At 44.5% G+C, this 20,309-nt stretch overlaps 1 protein-coding gene across 4 annotated transcripts in view; it reads left to right on the plus strand.

Annotated features, from left to right (window-relative positions):
* The window catches only part of LOC124805363 (putative epidermal cell surface receptor), a 428,974-nt gene that overhangs the window by 258,902 nt on the left and 149,763 nt on the right, over positions 1–20,309 (plus strand). For all 4 annotated transcript variants that reach the window (XM_047265922.1, XM_047265913.1, XM_047265930.1 and 1 more), the window contains exon 2: positions 4,157–4,356. In XM_047265922.1, coding sequence (XP_047121878.1) covers positions 4,157–4,356 — 200 coding nt within the window. The remainder of the gene's footprint in view (positions 1–4,156; positions 4,357–20,309) is intronic.

Raw genomic sequence — 20,309 nt, forward strand, 5'->3', positions numbered from 1 at the left:
ATGCAGTCTTTTGGTTCTGGGTATATCTCAAAGGAAGCTTTCACAAAAGACACTTTCGGTCTCTACTTGATATAAAGGCCGGTGTACAGGAACACTTTGCTCAGCTCCACCTGCACTGTTGCGAGCAGCTGTTGGACACATCGGTTTGAGGATGCCGTATCACGTCGACGTCTCCAGTGTTAATACTGAACAAATTGTGTAAGTGGCTGTTACAACCTTCTCACGCGTTTCACCTTTTCTGCCCACGTCCCAATACGTAATCCAATACGTATGAAAACATTTCTACACGTCTCTCTTGCATTCACAGGGCCAGATTTGCATCAGGTGGCCAAAATTGGAACTAACTTTTATTGAGAGTAAATCGGTTCCACATTAACGCATTAGGATATCTACCAAGTTTTGCTGCCATACGATAATTACAGTCCACACTGGACCTCTGGGGGTAACTGTACTTTAACTATCCGGTATATTTTATTTCGACCATTATGCTGGCCGCAATAGTCACTGGTATGGGCCATTGTTTGATACGGACTCAAAAACAAATCTTATGTATAACCTTTGACATGTCCGCCTCCGGTAGTTGACGGTCAGCGCGACAGAATGTCAATCCTAAGGGCCCGGGTTCGATTCCCGGCTGAGTCGGAGATTTTCTCCGCTCAGGGATTGGGTTTTGGTGTTGTCCTAATCATCATTATTTCATCCCCATCGACGCGCAAGTCGCCGAAGTGGCGTCCTATCGAAAGACTTGCACCCGGCGAACGGTCTACCCGGCGGGAGGCCCTAGTCACACGACATTTACGTTTACCTTTGACACTATGGAAATAAACGGGAAGTTACCATGTTACTTAGAAACCCTTTCTAGCGTTCCTGCATACGTACCGACCGACCTCTGTGCCAACTTCAGCCGATAGGTCTCACTGGATTCCTATATCGAGAGGCCTGTTGTGAGCACATCGCTCTCCCGACCGTCCTCAGTTTTCGTGACCGGAGCCAATACTTCTTAGTCAAGTAGCATCTGTATTCGCCTCACAAAGGCTGAGTGCACTTCGCTTGCCAACAGCACTTGGCAGACCGGAACGGTCACCCATCTAAGAGCTAGCCAAGCCCCACGGCGCTTAACTTCGATAAGCTGACTGGAACCGGTATTACTACTGCGGTAAAGCCGTTGCCTTGCGTACTTAAACCATGTTGCAATCCGTCGTCTTAATCTGTTCCTGGTCTTGGTAAAATGCGAGTAGACATTCTTGTGATAGAACCTGCCCGTAAAGCGTAAGACACACGCCGCCACATCTATATTCGTAAACGACTAATCCGCTTCACGCAGCACGATACCAGATGTGTGTCGAACTTAAAAATTTCAAATCCTGCCATAATCTACTCGTTAAAAGAGCTATAATCTTCGGTTAAAGCTTCAACACAATAAGACAAGTATTAGAGATAGAAATTGCCTACATGTCTTAAGGCACCGTAACTCACGGCCCACAATTTCCTCAGACTATATTCATCCAGTATTTGAGAACGAGGACACTTACTGACATCCAGCAAATTTTACACAATCATAATTTCAAACTTTCATGAAACTTGTCCTCGCTGACACCCCCACCCTCCAACCCTAATAAAATGACGAAAAGAAAACGGTTTACCGCTTACCATATTTTCGCTGTTAATGCAGTAAAATTTTAGCATCAGGCATAACTTTTAATTTATTACTTCTTTACTGTTCGCTCGATCCGCGACACACTTTGCAGAAAATATCCCTATATACCTCCGAACGTGCCTGCAAAATTACATCAGGAGATACGGCTTCATAAACGTTGCGATGAGTGAAAAAGTAGCTTTTGCTTAAAACGGAGCGCAAATTTCCCATAGTAGTCATCCAGTGGCCGAGAACGAAAGCAGTCAGGACCATCTAGTAAACTACAAATATAATTTCAAAAAATTTCTAAAATATTTCTCGCTTACATGTCTATCACATTAACGCCTTTTTAAAGTAATTAGCGGTGTGAAGCTCTGTTATACTTGTGTGTCCAGTCCTTAAGAATCGGAGGTGGGGGTTTAACCCCGTAACGGTAGACTTTTGACGTCATCAGACTACTCCCAGAGATCGTGGAGTCACACTGACGTACGTTACGGAGCTTGTTCAACAGAAGTATGACAAACTATTAGATAGATTGCATGTCTTGGTGCCAAACACAGCAAACAGTGCCAGATAATATTATTACCATATTTTTGGAAAACCTGATGAATCCTGTCGTATGCGAATTCTCAAAGACGACTTCAAATTATAAGTATGTGATACAATGACATAGACTACCAACAAGAGTACTGATTACTGTATTTGTGTATTCCATGGGCTAGAAACGCAAAGCGAAAGACGATGACGCCTATTCGTAATTTCTCTATTGTATCAGGGGCGTTCAGTAAGTAATGCAACTCCGGAGCGGGAAGGAGCGCCCGGTCCCCGGCACGAATCCGCCCAGCGGACTTGTGTCGAGGTCCGGTGAGCCGGCCAGTCTGTGGATGGTTTTTAGGCAGTTTTCCATCTGCCTCGGCGAATGCGGGCTGGTTCCCCTTATTCCGCCACAGCTGCACTATGTCGGCGATTGCTGCGCAAACAAGTTCTCAAAGTACGCGTACACCACCATTACTCTACCACGCAAACATGGGGGTTACACTTTACACTCGTTTGGTGTGAGACGTTCCTTGCGGAGGTCCCCCGGGGGCCGAACCCCGGGGAGGCGGAAATGGACTGCGGTAGTCATTGTGGGGTCGTGGACCACTGCAGCTGCGGCGAGGACGGAGCCTCTCCTTCGTTTCTAGGTCACCGGTTAACATACAACGTACAGGTAATGCAACACATTTTTTTTCAGAATTCCAATTCATCATATTACTCTCAACTCTTTCGGCTACAAAACCCTATTTTTCAACACAGTCTCCGTTTATTGCGACGGCCTTACGTCACCTTACTGGGATCACCTGTATGCCCATACGGTACCACTCTACAGGTTGACGTTGGTGCTAGCGTCCTGCTGCATAAATAGGCTCCCCATCATTCACGTACTGCTTTCCGCAGAGTGCATCCTTCATTGGACGGAACAGATGGAAGTCAGAAGGCGCTAGATCCAGGCTGTAGGGAGGATGAGGAAGAACAGTCCAATGAAGTTCCGTGAGCTCCTCTTGGGTGTGCAGACTTATGTGAGGCCTTGCGTTGTCATGCAGAATCGGAAGTTCGTTTGCATTTTTGTGGCGGCACATCTTTGAATACCCAATTGGCGGACGAGTGTGTCAGCAGTACCGACAGAGACGTCCAGTTAAGCAGCGACGAGTTTGATGGTGATCCGTCGATCACCTCGAATGAGTGTGTCCGCACGTTCCAACACTACAAGAGTTACAGCTGGTGCAGCCGGCCGGCCGGCACACGGGAGATGGGACAGGTTTGGACGATCTTGTTACGACAATGACTGACGACTCGCCCAACGATTCCACCGTGCTTTTCTTCACTGCCAGGTCACCGTACACATTCTGCAAGCACCTATTAATATCTGCGATGCTCTGGTTTCCCGACAAAAGGAACTCAATGACAGCCGGCCGCTGTGGCCGGGGGTTCTAGGCGCTTCAGTCCGGAACCACGCGGCTGCCACGGTCGCAGGTTCGATTCTTGCCTCTGGCATGGATGTGCTTGATGTCCTTAGGTTCGATACGTTTAAGTAGTTCTAAGTTCTATGGGACTGTTGACCTTAGATGTTAAGTCCCATAGTGCTTAGAGCCATTTGAACCATTTTGAACTCAATGACGGCTCTCTGCTTCGAACACATCTCCGTTACAGACGCCGTTTTGAAGGCTGCGTATAGCACGGCCACCTATCGGAACTTCATGAAACTGTAAGGGCTGAAGCGGGAATATTTCACAACGTCCAACAAAAAAATCAGCATTATTTCAACTGAAACTGGCCTAGAAAAACATATGTTACATTATTTAGTAAATGGCCCTCGTAAAATAGCGCGCTAAGCATTACGACATAATATCTTGACTGGATGACCGTGATACCGTGTCTCATGGACACCTGAAACAATTTAGATAAAGTGCAGAACAACCAACAGAGACACGGCTTGGCTGCATCGTCGTCGTGACGCTGAACGTTCGCTCCCTGTTGCAGGCGTGATGGCGCAGGCCCTGGTCCCCGGAGTGCTCCCCGCAGAGACGCCTCCCCCGTCGCCCCCCAGCACGCCCCCGCCACCCACGCCTCCGCCGTCGCAGTCGACATCACCGGACACTTCTCCATCTGACTCCATGACCACAACGACAACCACAAGCGCAGTCACAACCACCACGGCTGCAGCAATAGCCAGCTCCACGGTAAGTGGTAAATGTAAGATTACATAATGCACAATGAAATGTTTCCGCTACGTGCTGCTCCACAGTTGATATGTGGTGTATGAAACTCATAACGTGTAGAACAGATCGACAGTTGCTACGTGAACTGCTTTCATAGTTCAAACAGTTACGGTCTTTCAGGCATTTTCTGGCACACAAAGTATGAGATTTTTATTCAGATTATATTTTAAAGTACTTTCGACGCAGACTGACCGACAAACATATCTGGGAACCATAATGCGAATACACAGGGTGACCATAATTAAAGTTTTAGTTTCGAAACGTTGTAAGAAGAGAACTACTAGTCAGAATGACGTCAACTTTGAACGGCAGCGTATTGACGCAGGGGGAAACGCCATGGAACCAAAAAACTTTAACGAACACTTTACCAATAATTGTCGCTGTAAGCGTCTCAACGTAAATGAGGTCCGCTACAAATGACAGCTGAATCGCAATAGGACGGCTGTGGTTTGAGTTGTCAGATACACCATCCGTACTGTTCAATGTGCATGACTGCACAAGTTCGGCTGTCAACAGTAGTGGCACTGTTATTTAAGTAAGCCCATCCACCTCGGCAAGGTAGTACCACATCGTATGGAAAAAATCCGTTTTAGTTGTCCTGGGGGCCAAAAACAGCACAAAAAGCAAAATGACATCGGTGTTTAATTGTCTTGGCCCCAAAAACAGGATAAAAATGCAAAACTACATAAGTTTCTACACGCTCAGATTCCCTTGGCAACCAGGAAACGATACGTCAAACCTTCGCCGAGATTATTGTCGATGTGTTCCGTAATTTTGTCAGAGACGGTGCAAGGGCATAGACGAACGATGGAATGAAATTTACAAGGTCTTGAAAAGAGGTTATAACATGAACAGCAACAAAAGTAAAACAAGGGCAATGGAATGTAGTCGAATTAAATTAAGAGATTCTACAGAAATTATACTAGGAAATGAGACACTAAAAGCAGCAGATGAACGCTATTTTATCAGAAAAATAACTGATGATGGCCAAAGTACAGAGGACATAAAATGCAGACTTGCAAAAGTAAGAAAAGAATGTCTGAAAAAGAGAAATTTGTTAACTCCGAAATATATTCAAGTGTTGCAAAGTCTTTATCTGTAGGTATTTGTATGAGTTTATCCTTCAACAGAAGTTAAACATGAAAGATAAACAGCTCAAATAAGATGAGAACAGAAGCTTTTGAAATATGTTACTACAAAAGAATACTGAACATTGACCGGGTGGGACGAATAACTAGTGTGAAGATACTGAATCAAACTGGTGAAAAAGTGCGGGAGAGGGGGGAGGAGGGGTGGTCGTAAAAAAATTCTGGAGGCAGACAAACGCCCGAATACAGTAAGCAAGTTCAAATGGATGTCAGTTGCATGCAATACGTATGCAGACATGAAGAGACATGCAGGGGATAGAGTAGTCTGGTGAGCTGCATGAAACCAGATTTCGCAGTGAACAGCATTGCAACAACAGATAAAAACTTGAGTATTACATTCCAGAGCCACAACCCCCATCCTTTAAAGAATAGAACTCGCAACTATAAAACAGCTACAAACGTCTGGTTACTTTAAAAATAAGTTAATGTCTTATTTATTTGATGTTAAGCATGTAAGCGAGAAAAAAATTCAGAAAAAAGTTTGAAATTATGTTTAAAGTTTGTTAAAATGTCATAATGTGCTTCATTCTCGAATACTGGATGAACATATTCCGGGAATTTACGCGCCGTGAGTGGTGCTGCCTAAAGGCACGTATGCAGTTTCTACTTGTACTACGTATCTTAACTGTGTTAAACTCTGAACGTAGGGTGGTATCTCGTAGTGAGTACTTTATGATAGCATTTTAAATTTTTAAATTCGATCAATAATTTCGTGAAATATCGAAAATCAAATTTTTGTTACCCCTGAAAACCGTTATAGAATCTGTGCACCATTTTCGCCGTTTATTTACACATACAAAAACAAAATTTGGTACATATGCTACTCGTCGTCTAGAAAGAAGTACTGTGTGGTAACCACAGTACTTCATTCCAGACAGTGAGTAGCATGTGTACCAAATTTGGTTGAAATCGATAGAGTGGTTTAGGAGTCCATGTGGAATGTACATATGTACACACAAGCATCCATTTTTGTATAAACAGCGAAACTGGTGCATAGACTTACTGTAGATTGCCCATTTAGCGGCTTCCAGGGGAAACAAAAAATTGCTTTTTGATATCTCATGTAATTATTGATCGAATTTAAAAAATTAAAATGCTGTCATAAACTGCTCATTAAAAGATATTATATTACATTGAAGGTTTAACATAGTTAAGACACATATTAAAGTTAGAAACTGTGTTTATGTCTTGAGGCAACATAATTCACAGCACACAGATTACTTAGATTGTAGTCGTCCAGTATTTGAGAATGAGGGCACCAACTAGTTGCCAAAGGGGTGGAGGTGAAACAGTGTTGGTAACACCTGACATCTAGGCTATCCTGCATGAATGGCGTGTTGCGTGGGTAATATCAGAATGTGTTCCTAGGGCTATGCATGTGGGTGGGTATGACGGAGCAGAAAGAGGAGGGAAGGAGGAGATGGCTAGTGAGAGGGGGGGGGTGAAATGGATGGAGAAATGGGGAAGGAGGTGGTGGACAGACAGACAGACAGGAGGAGGAGATGAACAGAGAGGAGACAGAAGGGGATAGAGAGAAAGGGGGGAGAGGGGAGTGAGAGGAGGGAGGGAGAGAGAGGGAGCGAGGGAGGGGGGAGAAGATGGGGAGGTGGACAGAGTGGTAGGAAGTAGGAGAGATGGATAGAGTGAGGCGGTAGGAGGAGATGGATACAGAGAGAGGGAGTTGGAGGAGATAATGGAGAAAGGTGGGAGGGAGAAATGGACAGAGAGACTGCAGAAGAAGAAAGGACAGAGGGATGAGTGAAGGAGATGGAAAGACAAAAGACACAAGTACGTGGAGGAGATGGAGTGACGGGAGGGGGAGGAAGAGATGTGTGCCAAATATCTGTTGTACGCATACGCGGATGAAGAAGCGGGCAAAAGACTAATAATAACGACAGATATGTGTTTCCCATTGTCACACCAAAGTATTACTTTGGTTTGTTTAAACGGTATCACGAAAGAATTGATTAAATTATAAATAAGAGAAAAGTTAGTCATTCTTAACTGTGGTTACAGCATTAGCAAGAGTGGGAAACCCACATTTCCATGGCACAACATGCAAAAAGAGGTTCATTGTTTCGGCAGGGATTTACATCTGATGCAGACAGAGGACCAACGGATACGTTATGTACTGAACTTCTTCCAGAGGGCAAGTTTCGAACGGAGATAAAACTATCATGCTCGTGATTTCCCTAAACCGATTAAGGTGAATGCTGTAACATTTCCATTGAAAAGAACACAGCCGATTTTCTTTCATACCCTTGTCCCATTCGAGCTTGAACTCCGTTTGTAATTACGCTAATGTTCCTTCGTTTTTTGACCGAAGCGTAAGCGGACCCGCTGCAGAGTTCGGAAGGGGGCTATCTACACCTGCATCTACGTGACTAATCTTCAGTTCACACTGAAGTGCCTGGCCGAGGGTTCATCGAATCACGTTCAGTGTTTCTCTGCCGTTCCACTCTCGAACAGAGCGTGGGAAACAGAACATTTCAATCTTTCCGTAAGAGCTCTAATTTTTCTTAGTTTATTACGATAATCATTTCTCCCTATGAAGACTCGCGTCAATAAAATATTTTCACATTCAGAGGAGAAAGTTGGTGATTGAAATTTCGTGGAAAGATCTGGCCGAAACGAAAAATGCCTTTGCTGCAATGTTGCCACCACAACTCGCTTATCATACCCATGACACACACTACCCCATTTCGGCATAATACAAAACGAGCTGCCTACTTTGGACTTCTTGCTTTGTTCTCCGTCAGTCCTATCTGGTAAGGATCCCACTCTGCACAGCAATTCTCTACCAGAGGGCAAAAATCCTTAACGTAGCGTAGGCGGTTTCTTTAGTAGAGCTGTTGCATCTTCTAAGCCTTCTGCCAATATAACGTTGTCTTTGGTTTGCGTTCCCCACAACATTACATATGTGGTCGTTCCAATCTGCGTTGTCCGGAGACTAGGAGGTGAAAGCCACTTGCATGATCGCCGACAGTAAGCCACTCAGGGCTTCTAAGGCTGAGTAGTGTGGTCGTCTGCCAAAATATTGTGCGTGTTGGACGCTGAGATGCGGCCGTACGCCCGAGAATACTTCTTTGAATATTAGAATTGTTCTTATTCGGTAATACTACCTTCTGCTATCCCTTGTTCGTCCGCATGTGACCATCGCAATCGGATCCGTTCAGTTAATATTGACGACGTCTGGTACTTACGCGTTCCAAGATACAAAAAAAAAGGGCTTTTGATGCCTCTACTAGTACGGGAAGGGAAGTCGCCAACAGGTATTCGTTGAGGCGCCATCAGATTCAGACTATTATTACGAATTTGGCCTTGGAATCCCGTGACTTGCTAACTGGTACCAGTCAGACACGTTCTTCTAGCAGCTTTGCACGCGAAAGGAGGGGATTGTGAAAGCCATCGTGAACAGGAAAAAGGAATGAAGCAACAAGGAGGCTGCAGATTTTTGACGCCCGCTTCCAACCAACATTTCCGGAGAATCACTTCACTGGAGCTGTAGTAGTAGTAGTAGAACTTGAAGTTTCATTCACTTTTACGAAGGTATTGAATATGGATCTACAAGGAGTTTGACAAAACCATGGAAACACTGCGAGAAATGCATACTTGAACATACACTACTGGCCATTAAAATTGCTACACCACGAAGATGACGTGCTACAGACGCGAAATTTAACCGACAGGAAGAAGATGCTGTGATACGCAAATGATTAGCTTTTCAGAGCATTCACACAAGGTTGGCGCCGGTGGCGACACCTGCAACGTGCTGACATGAGGAAAGTTTCCAACCGATTTCTCATACACAAACAGCAGTTGACCGGCGTTGCCTGGTGAAACGTTGTTGTGATGCCTCGTGTGAGGAGGAGAAATGCGTACCATCACGTTTCCGACTTTGATAAAAGTCGGATTGTACCCTAACGCGATTGCGGTTTATCGTATCGCGACATTGCTGCTCGCGTTGGTCGAGATCCAATGACTGTTAGCACAATATGGAATCGGTGGGTTCAGGAGGGTAATACGGAACGCGTGCTGGATCCCAACGGCCTAGTACCACTAGCAGTCGAGATGACAGGCATCTTATCCGCATGGCTGTAACGGATCGTGCAGCCACGTCTCGATACCTGAGTCAACAGATGGGGACGTTTGCAAGACAACAACCATCTGCACGAACAGTTCGACGACGTGTGCAGCAGCATGGACTATCAGCCAGAAGACCATGGCTGTGGTTACCCTTGACGCTGCATCACAGACAGGAGCGCCTGCAATGGTGTACTCAACGACGAACCTGGGTGCACGAATGGCAAAACGTCATTTTTTCGGATGAATCCAGGTTCTGTTTACAGCATCATGATGATCGCATCCGTGCTTGGCGACATCGCGGTAAACGCACATTGGAAGCGTGTATTCGTCATCGCCATACTGGCGTATCACCCGGCGTGATGGTATGGGGTGCCATTGGTTACACGTCTCTGTCACCTTTTGTTCGCATTGACGGCACTTTGAACAGTGGACGTTACATTTCAGATGTGTTACGGCCCGTGGCTCTACCCTTCATTCGATCCCTGCGAAACCCTACATTTCAGCAGGATAATGCACGACCGCATGTTGCTGGTCCTATAAGGGCCCTTCTGGATACAGAAAATGTTCGACTGCTGCCCTAGCCAGCACATTCTCCAGATCTCTCACCAACTGAAATCGTCTGGTCAATAGTGGCCGAGCAACTGGCTCGTCACAAGACTCTTGATGAACTGTGATGTCGTGTTGAAGCTGCAAGGGCAGCTGTACCTGTACACGCCATCCAAGTTCTGTTTGACTCAATGCCCAGGCGTATCAAGGCCGTTATTACGGCCAGAGGTGGTTGCTCTGGGTACTGATTTCTCAGGGTCTATGCACCCAAATTGCGTGAAAATGTAATCACGTGTCAATTCTAGTATAATATACTTGTCCAATGAATACCCGTTTATCATCTGCATTTCTTCTTGGTGTTGCAATTTTAATGGCCAGTAGTGTACATGCGGATGGCAGCTAAGTCTGCAGGCTGCGCTGTTGCATTTGACAACTTACGGGAGTTGTACAATGTCCCCAATACGCTGGTAGTATCAGGACAGTGTTCTGTATACTTGAGACTGCAGTATATTGGAGCTAAGTGAATTCTAAGTGCGCAAATTGTTGGTGCCCGTACGGTTGGTGCTTCCGTAACCAATGTAGCCGAGGTGCTGGTATTTCAAGAGTCATTGTATAGAACATCCATATCGCACGCAGGGAAAACGGTAAAACTTCATCCGCTAAGTCACAACGTGGACGAGTTTGTCACAAGAGTGAAACACGACAGAGGTCACTGATGATATGGGCAGCCATATCGTGGTATTACATGGGCCCCACGGTTACTCTGCAAACCCACATTACTACCAAGAATTAAGTGATCATTTTGGCTGATAAGGTTCATACCATGATACAATGCTTCATCCCCAGTGATGATGCTGTGTACCACGACGAAACGGCCCCTTTCATACATTGTCCAGAATTGGGTCTGTGAGTACGAGGATGAATTTTCGCATCTACCATGTCCACCACAGTCACGTGATCTAAATATTATTGAATCTTTGTGATCCACTTTGGAGAAAAGGCCGCGTGAATGCTATCCACCTCCAACATCGTCACCTACACATACCAGTATTTTACAGCAAGAATGGTGTGGGATTCCCTTGAAAAGCAAACAGGAAGTGTGTTTATCCATTTCGAAACGAATTGAAGCTGTTTTGAATGCCAACAGATTTCTGTGACGTATTAGACATGATAATTTGTTGTCTTTTTTGTGTTTTCATATTTTTGCACGCCACATGTACTACAGGGTGTTTCAAAAATGACCGGTATATTAGAAACGGCAATAAAAACTAAACGAGCAGCGATAGAAATACACCGTTTGTTGCAATATGCTTGGGACAACAGTACATTTTCAGGCGGACAAACTTTCGAAATTACAGTAGTCACAATTTTCAACAACAGATGGCGCTGCAAGTGATGTGAAAGATATAGAAGACAACGCAGTCTGTGGGTGCGCCATTGTGTACGTCGTCTTTCTGCTGTAAGCGTGTGCTGTTCACAACGTGCAAGTGTGCTGTAGACAACATGGTTTATTCCTTAGAACAGAGGATTTTTCTGGTGTTGGAATTCCACCGCCTAGAACACAGTGTTGTTGCAACAAGACGAAGTTTTCAACGGAGGTTTAATGTAACCAAAGGACCGAAAAGCGATACAGTAAAGGATCTGTTTGAAAAATTTCAACGGACTGGGAACGTGACGGATGAACGTGCTGGAAAGGTAGGGCGACCGCGTATGGCAACCACAGAGGGCAACGCGCAGCTAGTGCAGCAGGTGATCCAACAGCGGCCTCGGGTTTCCGTTCGCCGTGTTGCAGCTGCGGTCCAAATGACGCCAACGTCCACGTATCGTCTCATGCGCCAGAGTTTACACCTCTATCCATACAAGATTCAAACGCGGCCACCCCTCAGCGCCGCTACCATTGCTGCACGAGAGACATTCGCTAACGATATAGTGCACAGGATTGATGACGGCGATATGCATGTGGGCAGCATTTGGTTTACTGACGAAGCTTATTTTTACCTGGATGGCTTCGTCAATAAACAGAACTGGCGCATATGGGGAACCGAAAAGCCCCATGTTGCAGTCCCATCGTCCCTGCATCCTCAAAAAGTACTGGTCTGGGCCGCCATTTCTTCCAAAGGAATCATTGGCCCATTTTTCAGATCCGAAACGATTACTGCATCACGCTATCCGGACATTCTTCGTGAATTTGTGGCGGTACAAACTGCCTTAGACGACACTGCGAACACCTCGTGGTTTATGCAAGATGGTGCCCGGCCACATCGCACGGCCGACGTCTTTAATTTCCTGAATGAATATTTCGATGATCGTGTGATTGCTTTGGGCTATCCGAAACATACAGGAGGCGGCGTGGATTGGCCTCCCTATTCGCCAGACATGAACCCCTGTGACTTCTTTCTGTGGGGACACTTGAAAGACCAGGTGTACCGCCAGAATCCAGAAACAATTGAACAGCTGAATAAGTACATCTCATCTGCATGTGAAGCCATTCCGCCAGACACGTTGTCAAAGGTTTCGGGTAATTTCATTCAGAGACTACGCCATATTATTGCTACGCATGGTGGATATGTGGAAAATATCGTACTATAGAGTTTCCCAGACCGCAGCGCCATCTGTTGTTGAAAATTGTAACTACTGTAATTTCGAAAGTTTGTCTGCCTGAAAATGTACTGTTGTCCCAAGCATATTGCAACAAACGGTGTATTTCTATCGCTGCTCGTTTAGTTTTTATTGCCGTTTCAAATATACCGGTCATTTTTGAAACACCCTGTAAGTGCGTACGAAAATGTAAACGATCTAAATGTTCTGGGCCGATAGATGGTGTCGGTTTTGCACGCCTCTAGCTCCACTTGCGATACCGTGGCTATTCGCAGACATACCACAAGTACAGCATTACATGCAGAGATGGCAACAAACTACGCAACGGACGCCACCACTTGTTTCCAGTGCGAGATGAGATTGCATTTCCCGGACCAGGTGGTATTTAGTCACAGGTCACACTCCATAGTCAACTGTGGAAACACACCATAGTTAAGCGAAGGACTGAAGGAGGTCTTGCGGATGAGAAAGGTGGAAATTGCGGAATGCTGTTTTCATAAAGAAATTAACTGACGAAGACTGGTCAGATCCAAAAGGATACGTGCCGATTTACCTAGGTCTTTGAGACTTACGTAACCGCCGACAGACAGACAGACAGACAGACAGACAGGAGTCTCCTCAACGTAGATATCAGTTAGATTTCAGAGGAGTTGCGATACTTATTATCATGACTTACCATTTCATATACTGTTGATTGCCTGCAATGTTCATGCGTCTCTGAGAACTGAGAGTATAAACACCCCTGTATTCCAAGCTATTAGGTTACTCCAGGGACAGAACTGTGGAATGGAAAGGGGAAAATCGTAAACTAATCAAATTAATAGGATGCATTCATGGTGCGATCTGCAGGCCCATCTTCTGAGATACTGCCATCGAGCTGAATCTACGCCTAATTGAATGGAAGGAGAATACTGACAGAATCATTGCACATGCTGTCGATCCTTTGTTTGTGCTATCACTCAAAAGTGGAAACGACATTGAGCTTTAAGCAAATATTGTAATCGACAAACAATCTATGACAAAAAAAAAGCTAAAGAAACTTCGCACCACAAAGGAATTTTCCGAATGGGGGCGGAAATTGGTACATAAAAACAAATGGTTGCAATTTCAAAAAAAACTGGGTGATTTATTCAAGAGAAAGAGCTTCATAAACTGAGCAAGTCAATAACGTCTTGGCTATGGCTGACCACTATGACAGCAGTTATTAGGCTTGGCATCGATTGATGGTTGATGGATGTACTCCCGAGGGATAGCGTACCAAATTCTGTCCAGCTGGCTTGTTAGATCGTCAAAATCCCGAACTGGTTGGAGGGATTACCCATAATGCTCCAAACATTCTCAATTGGGGAGAGATCTGACGAACTTGCTGACCAAGACAGAGTTTGGCAAGCTTGACGACAAGCAGTAGAACCTCTCGCCTTGTGTCGACGGGCACTATCTTGCTGAAATATAAGCCTTCGGTGGCTTGCCATGTAGGGCAACACCCAAAGAGGTCCTTCTGTAAAATGAAATGAACTGGCACTCCAGACTATCACTCCTGGTTTTAGGGCCATATGGCAGTCGACAGTCAGGTTAGTATCCCACCGTTGTCCGAGGTGTCTCCTGACACGTCTTCACTGGTCGTTGGGGCCCAGTTCGAAGCGGGACCGATCACTGAAGACTATTCTACTCCAGTCAATGAAATTCCAGGCCGAATTTGCCCGACACCATTGCAAATGGGCTTGTTGGTGCACAAAGGTGAATGGAAGCTGGCACAAGAGGTGTCTAATGAGATCAGACCCCTCTCTGTAAGCCGCCTGTTAATGACCGTTGTGGTCACTGAAACACCAGTTGCACGTCGAATTAATTATATTGATGAATTTCGGGTTCTGAGTGTCTCTCTGACGATTGCTCGGTCCTCCCGTTCTGTCGTCTCTCTAGGTCGACCGCTTTCTTCTTGACACTGTGATCGACCATGGTTCACTCATTCCTGCCAACATAATCAAAAAGTGGCATCGCTCCTACTCAACTCTCGAGCTATTAGCCGATTACTTCTGTCGGCTTCTTTGAGCCCAATTATACGTCCTTTTTCGAATGCTGACATCTACGGATACTATTCTTGCCTCTGTTCTGCAATGAATAGTTACAACCCAACTGAATAACCAGAATTAAATTCCCCAAACTTTATGCTGTGGCATCTATGTTTGTTGTTGTTATGGTCCTCAGTCTAGAGATAGGTTTGGTGCAGTTCTCTATGCTACTTGATCCTGTGCAAGTTCCTTCATCTCCCAGTACCTAATACATACTACACCCTTCTGAATTTGCTTAGTGTATTCATCTCTTCGTCTCCCTCTACAATTTTTACCCTCCACGCTGCCTTCCAATACCAAATTGGTGATTTCTTGATGCCTCAGAACATGTCCTACCAACCGATCCCTTCTTCTAGTCAAGTTGTGCCACAAATTTCTATTCTCCCCAGTTCTGTTCTATACCTCCTCATTAGTTATGTGATCTACCCATAAAATCTTCATCGTTCTTCTGTAGCACCACGTTTCGAAAGCTTCTATTCTCTTCTTGTCCAAACTATTTATCGTTCATGTTTCACTTCCATACATGGCTACACTCCATACAAATACTTTCAGAAACGACTTCCTGACACTTAAATCTATACTCGATGTTAACAAATTTCTCTTCTTCAGAAACGCTTTCCTTGCCATTGCCAGTCAAAATTTTATATCCTCTCTACATCGACCATCATCAGTTATTTTGCTCCCCAAATAGCAAAACTCATCTACTACTTTAAGTGTCTCATTTCCTAATCTAATTCCCTCAGCATCACCCGACTTAATTCGACTACATTCCATTATCCTCGTTTTGCTTTTGTTGATGTTCATCTTATATCCTCCTTTCAAGACACTGTTCACTCCGTTCAGTTGCTCTTCCAGGTCCTTTGCTGTCTCTGACAGAATTACAATGTCATCGGGGAACCTCAACGTTTTTATTTCTTCTCTATGGATTTTAATTCGTACTCCGAATTTTTCTTTTGTTTTTCCTTTACTGCTTGCTCAGTATACAGATTGAATAACATCCCTGTCTCACTCCCTTCCCAAACAGTAATTCCCTTTCATGCCCATCGACTCTTATAACTGCCATCTGGTTTCTGTACAAATTGTAAACAGCCTTTCGCTACCCATTCTTCTTCTACTGTATTCGATTCCCCCATTCCTGTCAATCGTTCCCTAATGCTCTCCCTAAAACTCTCTACAACCTCTGGTTCTGTGATTTTATCCACGTCCTATCTCCTTAAATTCCCGCTTTTTTGCTGTTTCTTCAGTTTTAATCTAGAGTCAGAGTCCACATATGCCCCTGGAAATGCCTTACAATTTAAAACCTGATTCCTGAATCTCTGTCTTACTATTATATAATCTATCTGAAACCTTCAAGTATCTGCCTCTTCCATGGATACAGCCTTCTTTCATGATTCTGGAAACAAGTGTTAGCATTGATCGAGTTATGCTCTGTGCAAAATTCTACCAGGCGGCTTCCTCTTTCATTTCTTACCCCCATTCCATATTCACCTACTACGTTTTCTTCTCTTCTTTTTCCTACTATCGAATTCCAGTCACCCATGACTATTAAACTTTCATCTTCCTTCACTATCTGAATAATTTCTTTTATACGTTTCTTCAATCTCTTCGTCATCTACGGAGCTAGTTGGCATATAAACTTGTACTACTGTGGTAGGCGCTGGCTTCGTGTCTATCTTGGCCACAATAATGCGTTCACTATGCTGTTTGTAGTAGCTTACCCGCACTCCTACTTTTTAATTCGTTATTAAAGCTACTCCTGCATTACCCCTATTTGATTTTGTATTTATAACCAAGTACTCACCTGACCAGAAGTATTGTTCCTCCTGCCACCGAACTTCACTAATTATGACTATATTTAACTAAAACCTATCTATTTCCCTTTTGAAATTTTCTAACCTACCTGCCCGATTAAGGAATCTGACATTCCACGCCAGTTTTCTTTCTCCTGATAACGACGTCCTCCTGAGTAGTCCCCGCCCGGAGATCCGAATGGGGGACTATTTTACCTCCGGAATATTTTACCCAAGAGGACGCCATCATTATCTAATCATACAGTAAAGCTGCATGCCCTCGGGAAAAATTACGGCTGTACTTTCCCCTTGCTTTTAGCCCTTCGCAGTACTAACACAGCAAGGCCGTTTTGGTTATTGTTACAAGGCCAGATCAGTCAATCATCCAGACTGTTGCCCCTGCAACTACTGAAAAGGCTGCTGCCTCTCTTCAGGAACCACACGTTTGTTTGGCCTCTCAACAGATACCCGTCCGTTGTGGTTGCACCTACGGTACGGCTATCTCTTATCACTGAGGCACACAAGCCTCCCCACCAACGGTAAGGTCCATGGTTCATGGGGGGGGTATCGATATGTCCGCTGTTTACTGTTCTTGCCAGCTGCGAGGTGGAATCGCGCTGCAGAGTACACATTCATCCATAGGCCGCCAGAGATTAAATTTTGCATTTTCCCTCGACGCCAGTAAATCAGTATCAATTTTTGACAAATTTTCGTAACTCCTTAGTGGTGCGTCGATTATTTTTTTCGTGTCAGTGTGTAAATACTTGGTACACATTATACAAATTACCAGTTGCAGTGAACAAAACTGAACGTAATGTTAAGTGGAATGCTACATAATATTTCACGACTCATTTTTGACAACACCAACATCGCCAGACAAAGAATGACACGATATTTAACAACTGCAACTATTAAAGCACAGAAATTACTGCACAAGGTAAAAAGGACCTACACTGAAAACTACGTACTACGAATTACGTTTAACAGTGATTAGACGATACACGGTGCGCTAGATGAGCCAGTAGTTCGTTTACAGCCAGCACTCAGGCAATCAGACTCGCCTTCGTATTAAGCAGGACTGCTGTGAGGTGTGGGCAGAGACGAGCGTGGTTTCGGTAATTTGGGGCTCTCGGCACTGCCTCCTTGGAGTCACTGCGCGAGGCGGTAGGAATCAGATATAGGGCTGCAACACACTTATGGAAGATGGACGGTTTTGATAAAATAATTGAGATCACCTAAGACAATTACAGTGACTTATGACATTAGACGAATTACTAACCGCAATACACATTCCAAATAACTGGAGAAACTCCAGTTGAATAGCAGACAAAAAATCTTTGGAACTCTATAGAGAATGCTGACAAAGAACACATTTTTGTTGTTGTTGTGGTCTTTAATCCGAAGACCAGTTTGATGCATCTCTCCACGGTACTTCATGCAATGCAAGTGTCTTCATTTCCGAATAACTACTACACCATTCATCTCTTTGTCTCCCTTTACAGGCCTTCCCCCTCTCCCCCCCCATTTCCCTCCAGTACTACTCGTAAATTTGCGATCTCTTGATGTCTTAGAACATGTCCTACCCGTTGTTCCACGTAAGTTATGCCACAAATTTCTTTCTCCCCTATTCTATTCAGAATCTCCTCATTGGTTACATTTCCTACCCACCTAATGTTCAGCATTTTTCTGTAGTACCGCATTTCAAAACTTGTAATCTTTTCTTGTCTGAACTTTTTATCGTCCACGTTTCACTACCATACAACATACGCTCCAGACAAATATCTTCAGAAAAGACTTCCTAGCACTTAAATATATATCCTATGCTAACAAATTTATCTTCTTCAGAAACTCTCTTCTTGCCATTGCCAGTCTACATTTTATAGCCTCTTTACTTCATAGATCATCAGTTACTTTGCTGTCCATATAGCAAAACTCACCTACTACTTTCAGTGTGTCGTTTCTTAATCTAATTCCCTCAGCATCGCCTGATACATTTAGACCACATTCCACTATCTTGTTTTCATTTTGTTATTATTCATCTTATATCCTCCTTCCAAGACAATGTCCATCCCATTCAACTACTCTTCCGAAACCTTTGCTGACATTTATACCACATTCCACTATCTTGTTTTCGTTTTGTTATTATTCATCTTACATCCTCCTTCCAAGACCATGTCCATTCCATTCAACTACTCTTCCGAAACCTTTGCTGTCTCTGACAGAATTACAATATCAATGGCAAACCTCAAAGTTTTTATTTCTTCTGTCTGAACTTTAATTCCTTCTCCGAATTTTCCTTTAGTTTCCTTTGGTGCTTGTTCAATGTACGGAATGAATAACATTGTGGATAAGCTACAGCCCTGTATCACTCCCTTCCCGACAACTGCTTCCCTTTCAAGCCTCTCGACTCTTTATAACTGGCGTCTGGTTTCTGTACAAGCTGTATATAACCTTCGCTGGTTGTAATTTACCCTCTAACCAGATGGGGATTTTGACTATCTGAAGTGCCACTTGAACTGAATTTGCCACGACATACCTCAGGAGAACATACAACAATCAATGGCAGGCCGAATAAGAGCTTGCATAGGGACAAGAGATGTACCAATGCTTTATTGACTTGCTCAATTTGTGAAACTCTTTCTCTTGATAAATTATCCAGTTTTTCTCTCTTTCTGCACGTGTACACCACACTTACCATTTCCGTTCCATTAGCCGCGAGGTCTGAGGCGTCTTGTCGCGGTCCGCGCGGCTACCCCCGTCCGAGGTTCGAGTCCTCCCTCGGGCATGGGTGTGTGTGTCGATCTTAGCGTAAGTTAGTTTGCGTTAGATTAAATAGTGTGTAAGCTCACGGACCGATGACATCAGCAGTTTGGTCCCTTAAGACCTGCCTTTCATCGGCAGTCATCCGTAGACAGAAAAAAAGTGTCGACGTCTTTATACAGTTAGTTCACAGAGTATCGTTGGAAGTTTCTATACACTCTACAGCAACATGCGTACAAACAACTGAACTAGAAATAGATATCGTTCTGTTACAGGGTTCGTTGCTGGGAGCTCGGCACCTGGACAGCTTGTCATGGCGCATTGTATGATGTCGTCAGGCCTCGTACTGCCCGCTGAGTGGCGATCACACACAGGACGGGTACAGCACAGGATATCATGTTACGTGAACGCGGCAACATTATTGTGGACAGGCACCTAGGCTAATCTACAGACGACGTTGTGCTTGCTGTGTAGATATCATGCGACGACGTATGTACTGTCTACTGTTTACGGGACTACCACAGGTGAAGAAAACTTCCGGCGCTATTATCCACTTACGTGGGCAACAGAGGTCGTCATCGACTAGCGGCAAGGCCTCGGCGCTTGTTCGTGACGTCACGTCAGCTAGGCACGGCGAACGCCAGATCTGTTGCAGGCATGCTCATAATGGTGGTGTCTCCCTCTCTGACAAAGGAAAATGTGAAACTATTGGCGGTAGTTGACCAACACACATTGTTTAGAGAGATTTCTGCAATCAATTAACTGTGCAATTAATTACACTTCATAACAAATAGTGTACTGCTGAACTTAAATTTCCATCTGTTTTAAGGATTGACATACAAAAACAACTTCATGGTCCAGCAGCAACAGAATTCGTGCTTCTTTACCTTATTTGTAAATCTGAGGAAGTTACGTTT

Source organism: Schistocerca piceifrons, chromosome 1, assembly GCF_021461385.2.
Source record: "Schistocerca piceifrons isolate TAMUIC-IGC-003096 chromosome 1, iqSchPice1.1, whole genome shotgun sequence".
Lineage (NCBI taxonomy): Eukaryota > Metazoa > Arthropoda > Insecta > Orthoptera > Acrididae > Schistocerca > Schistocerca piceifrons.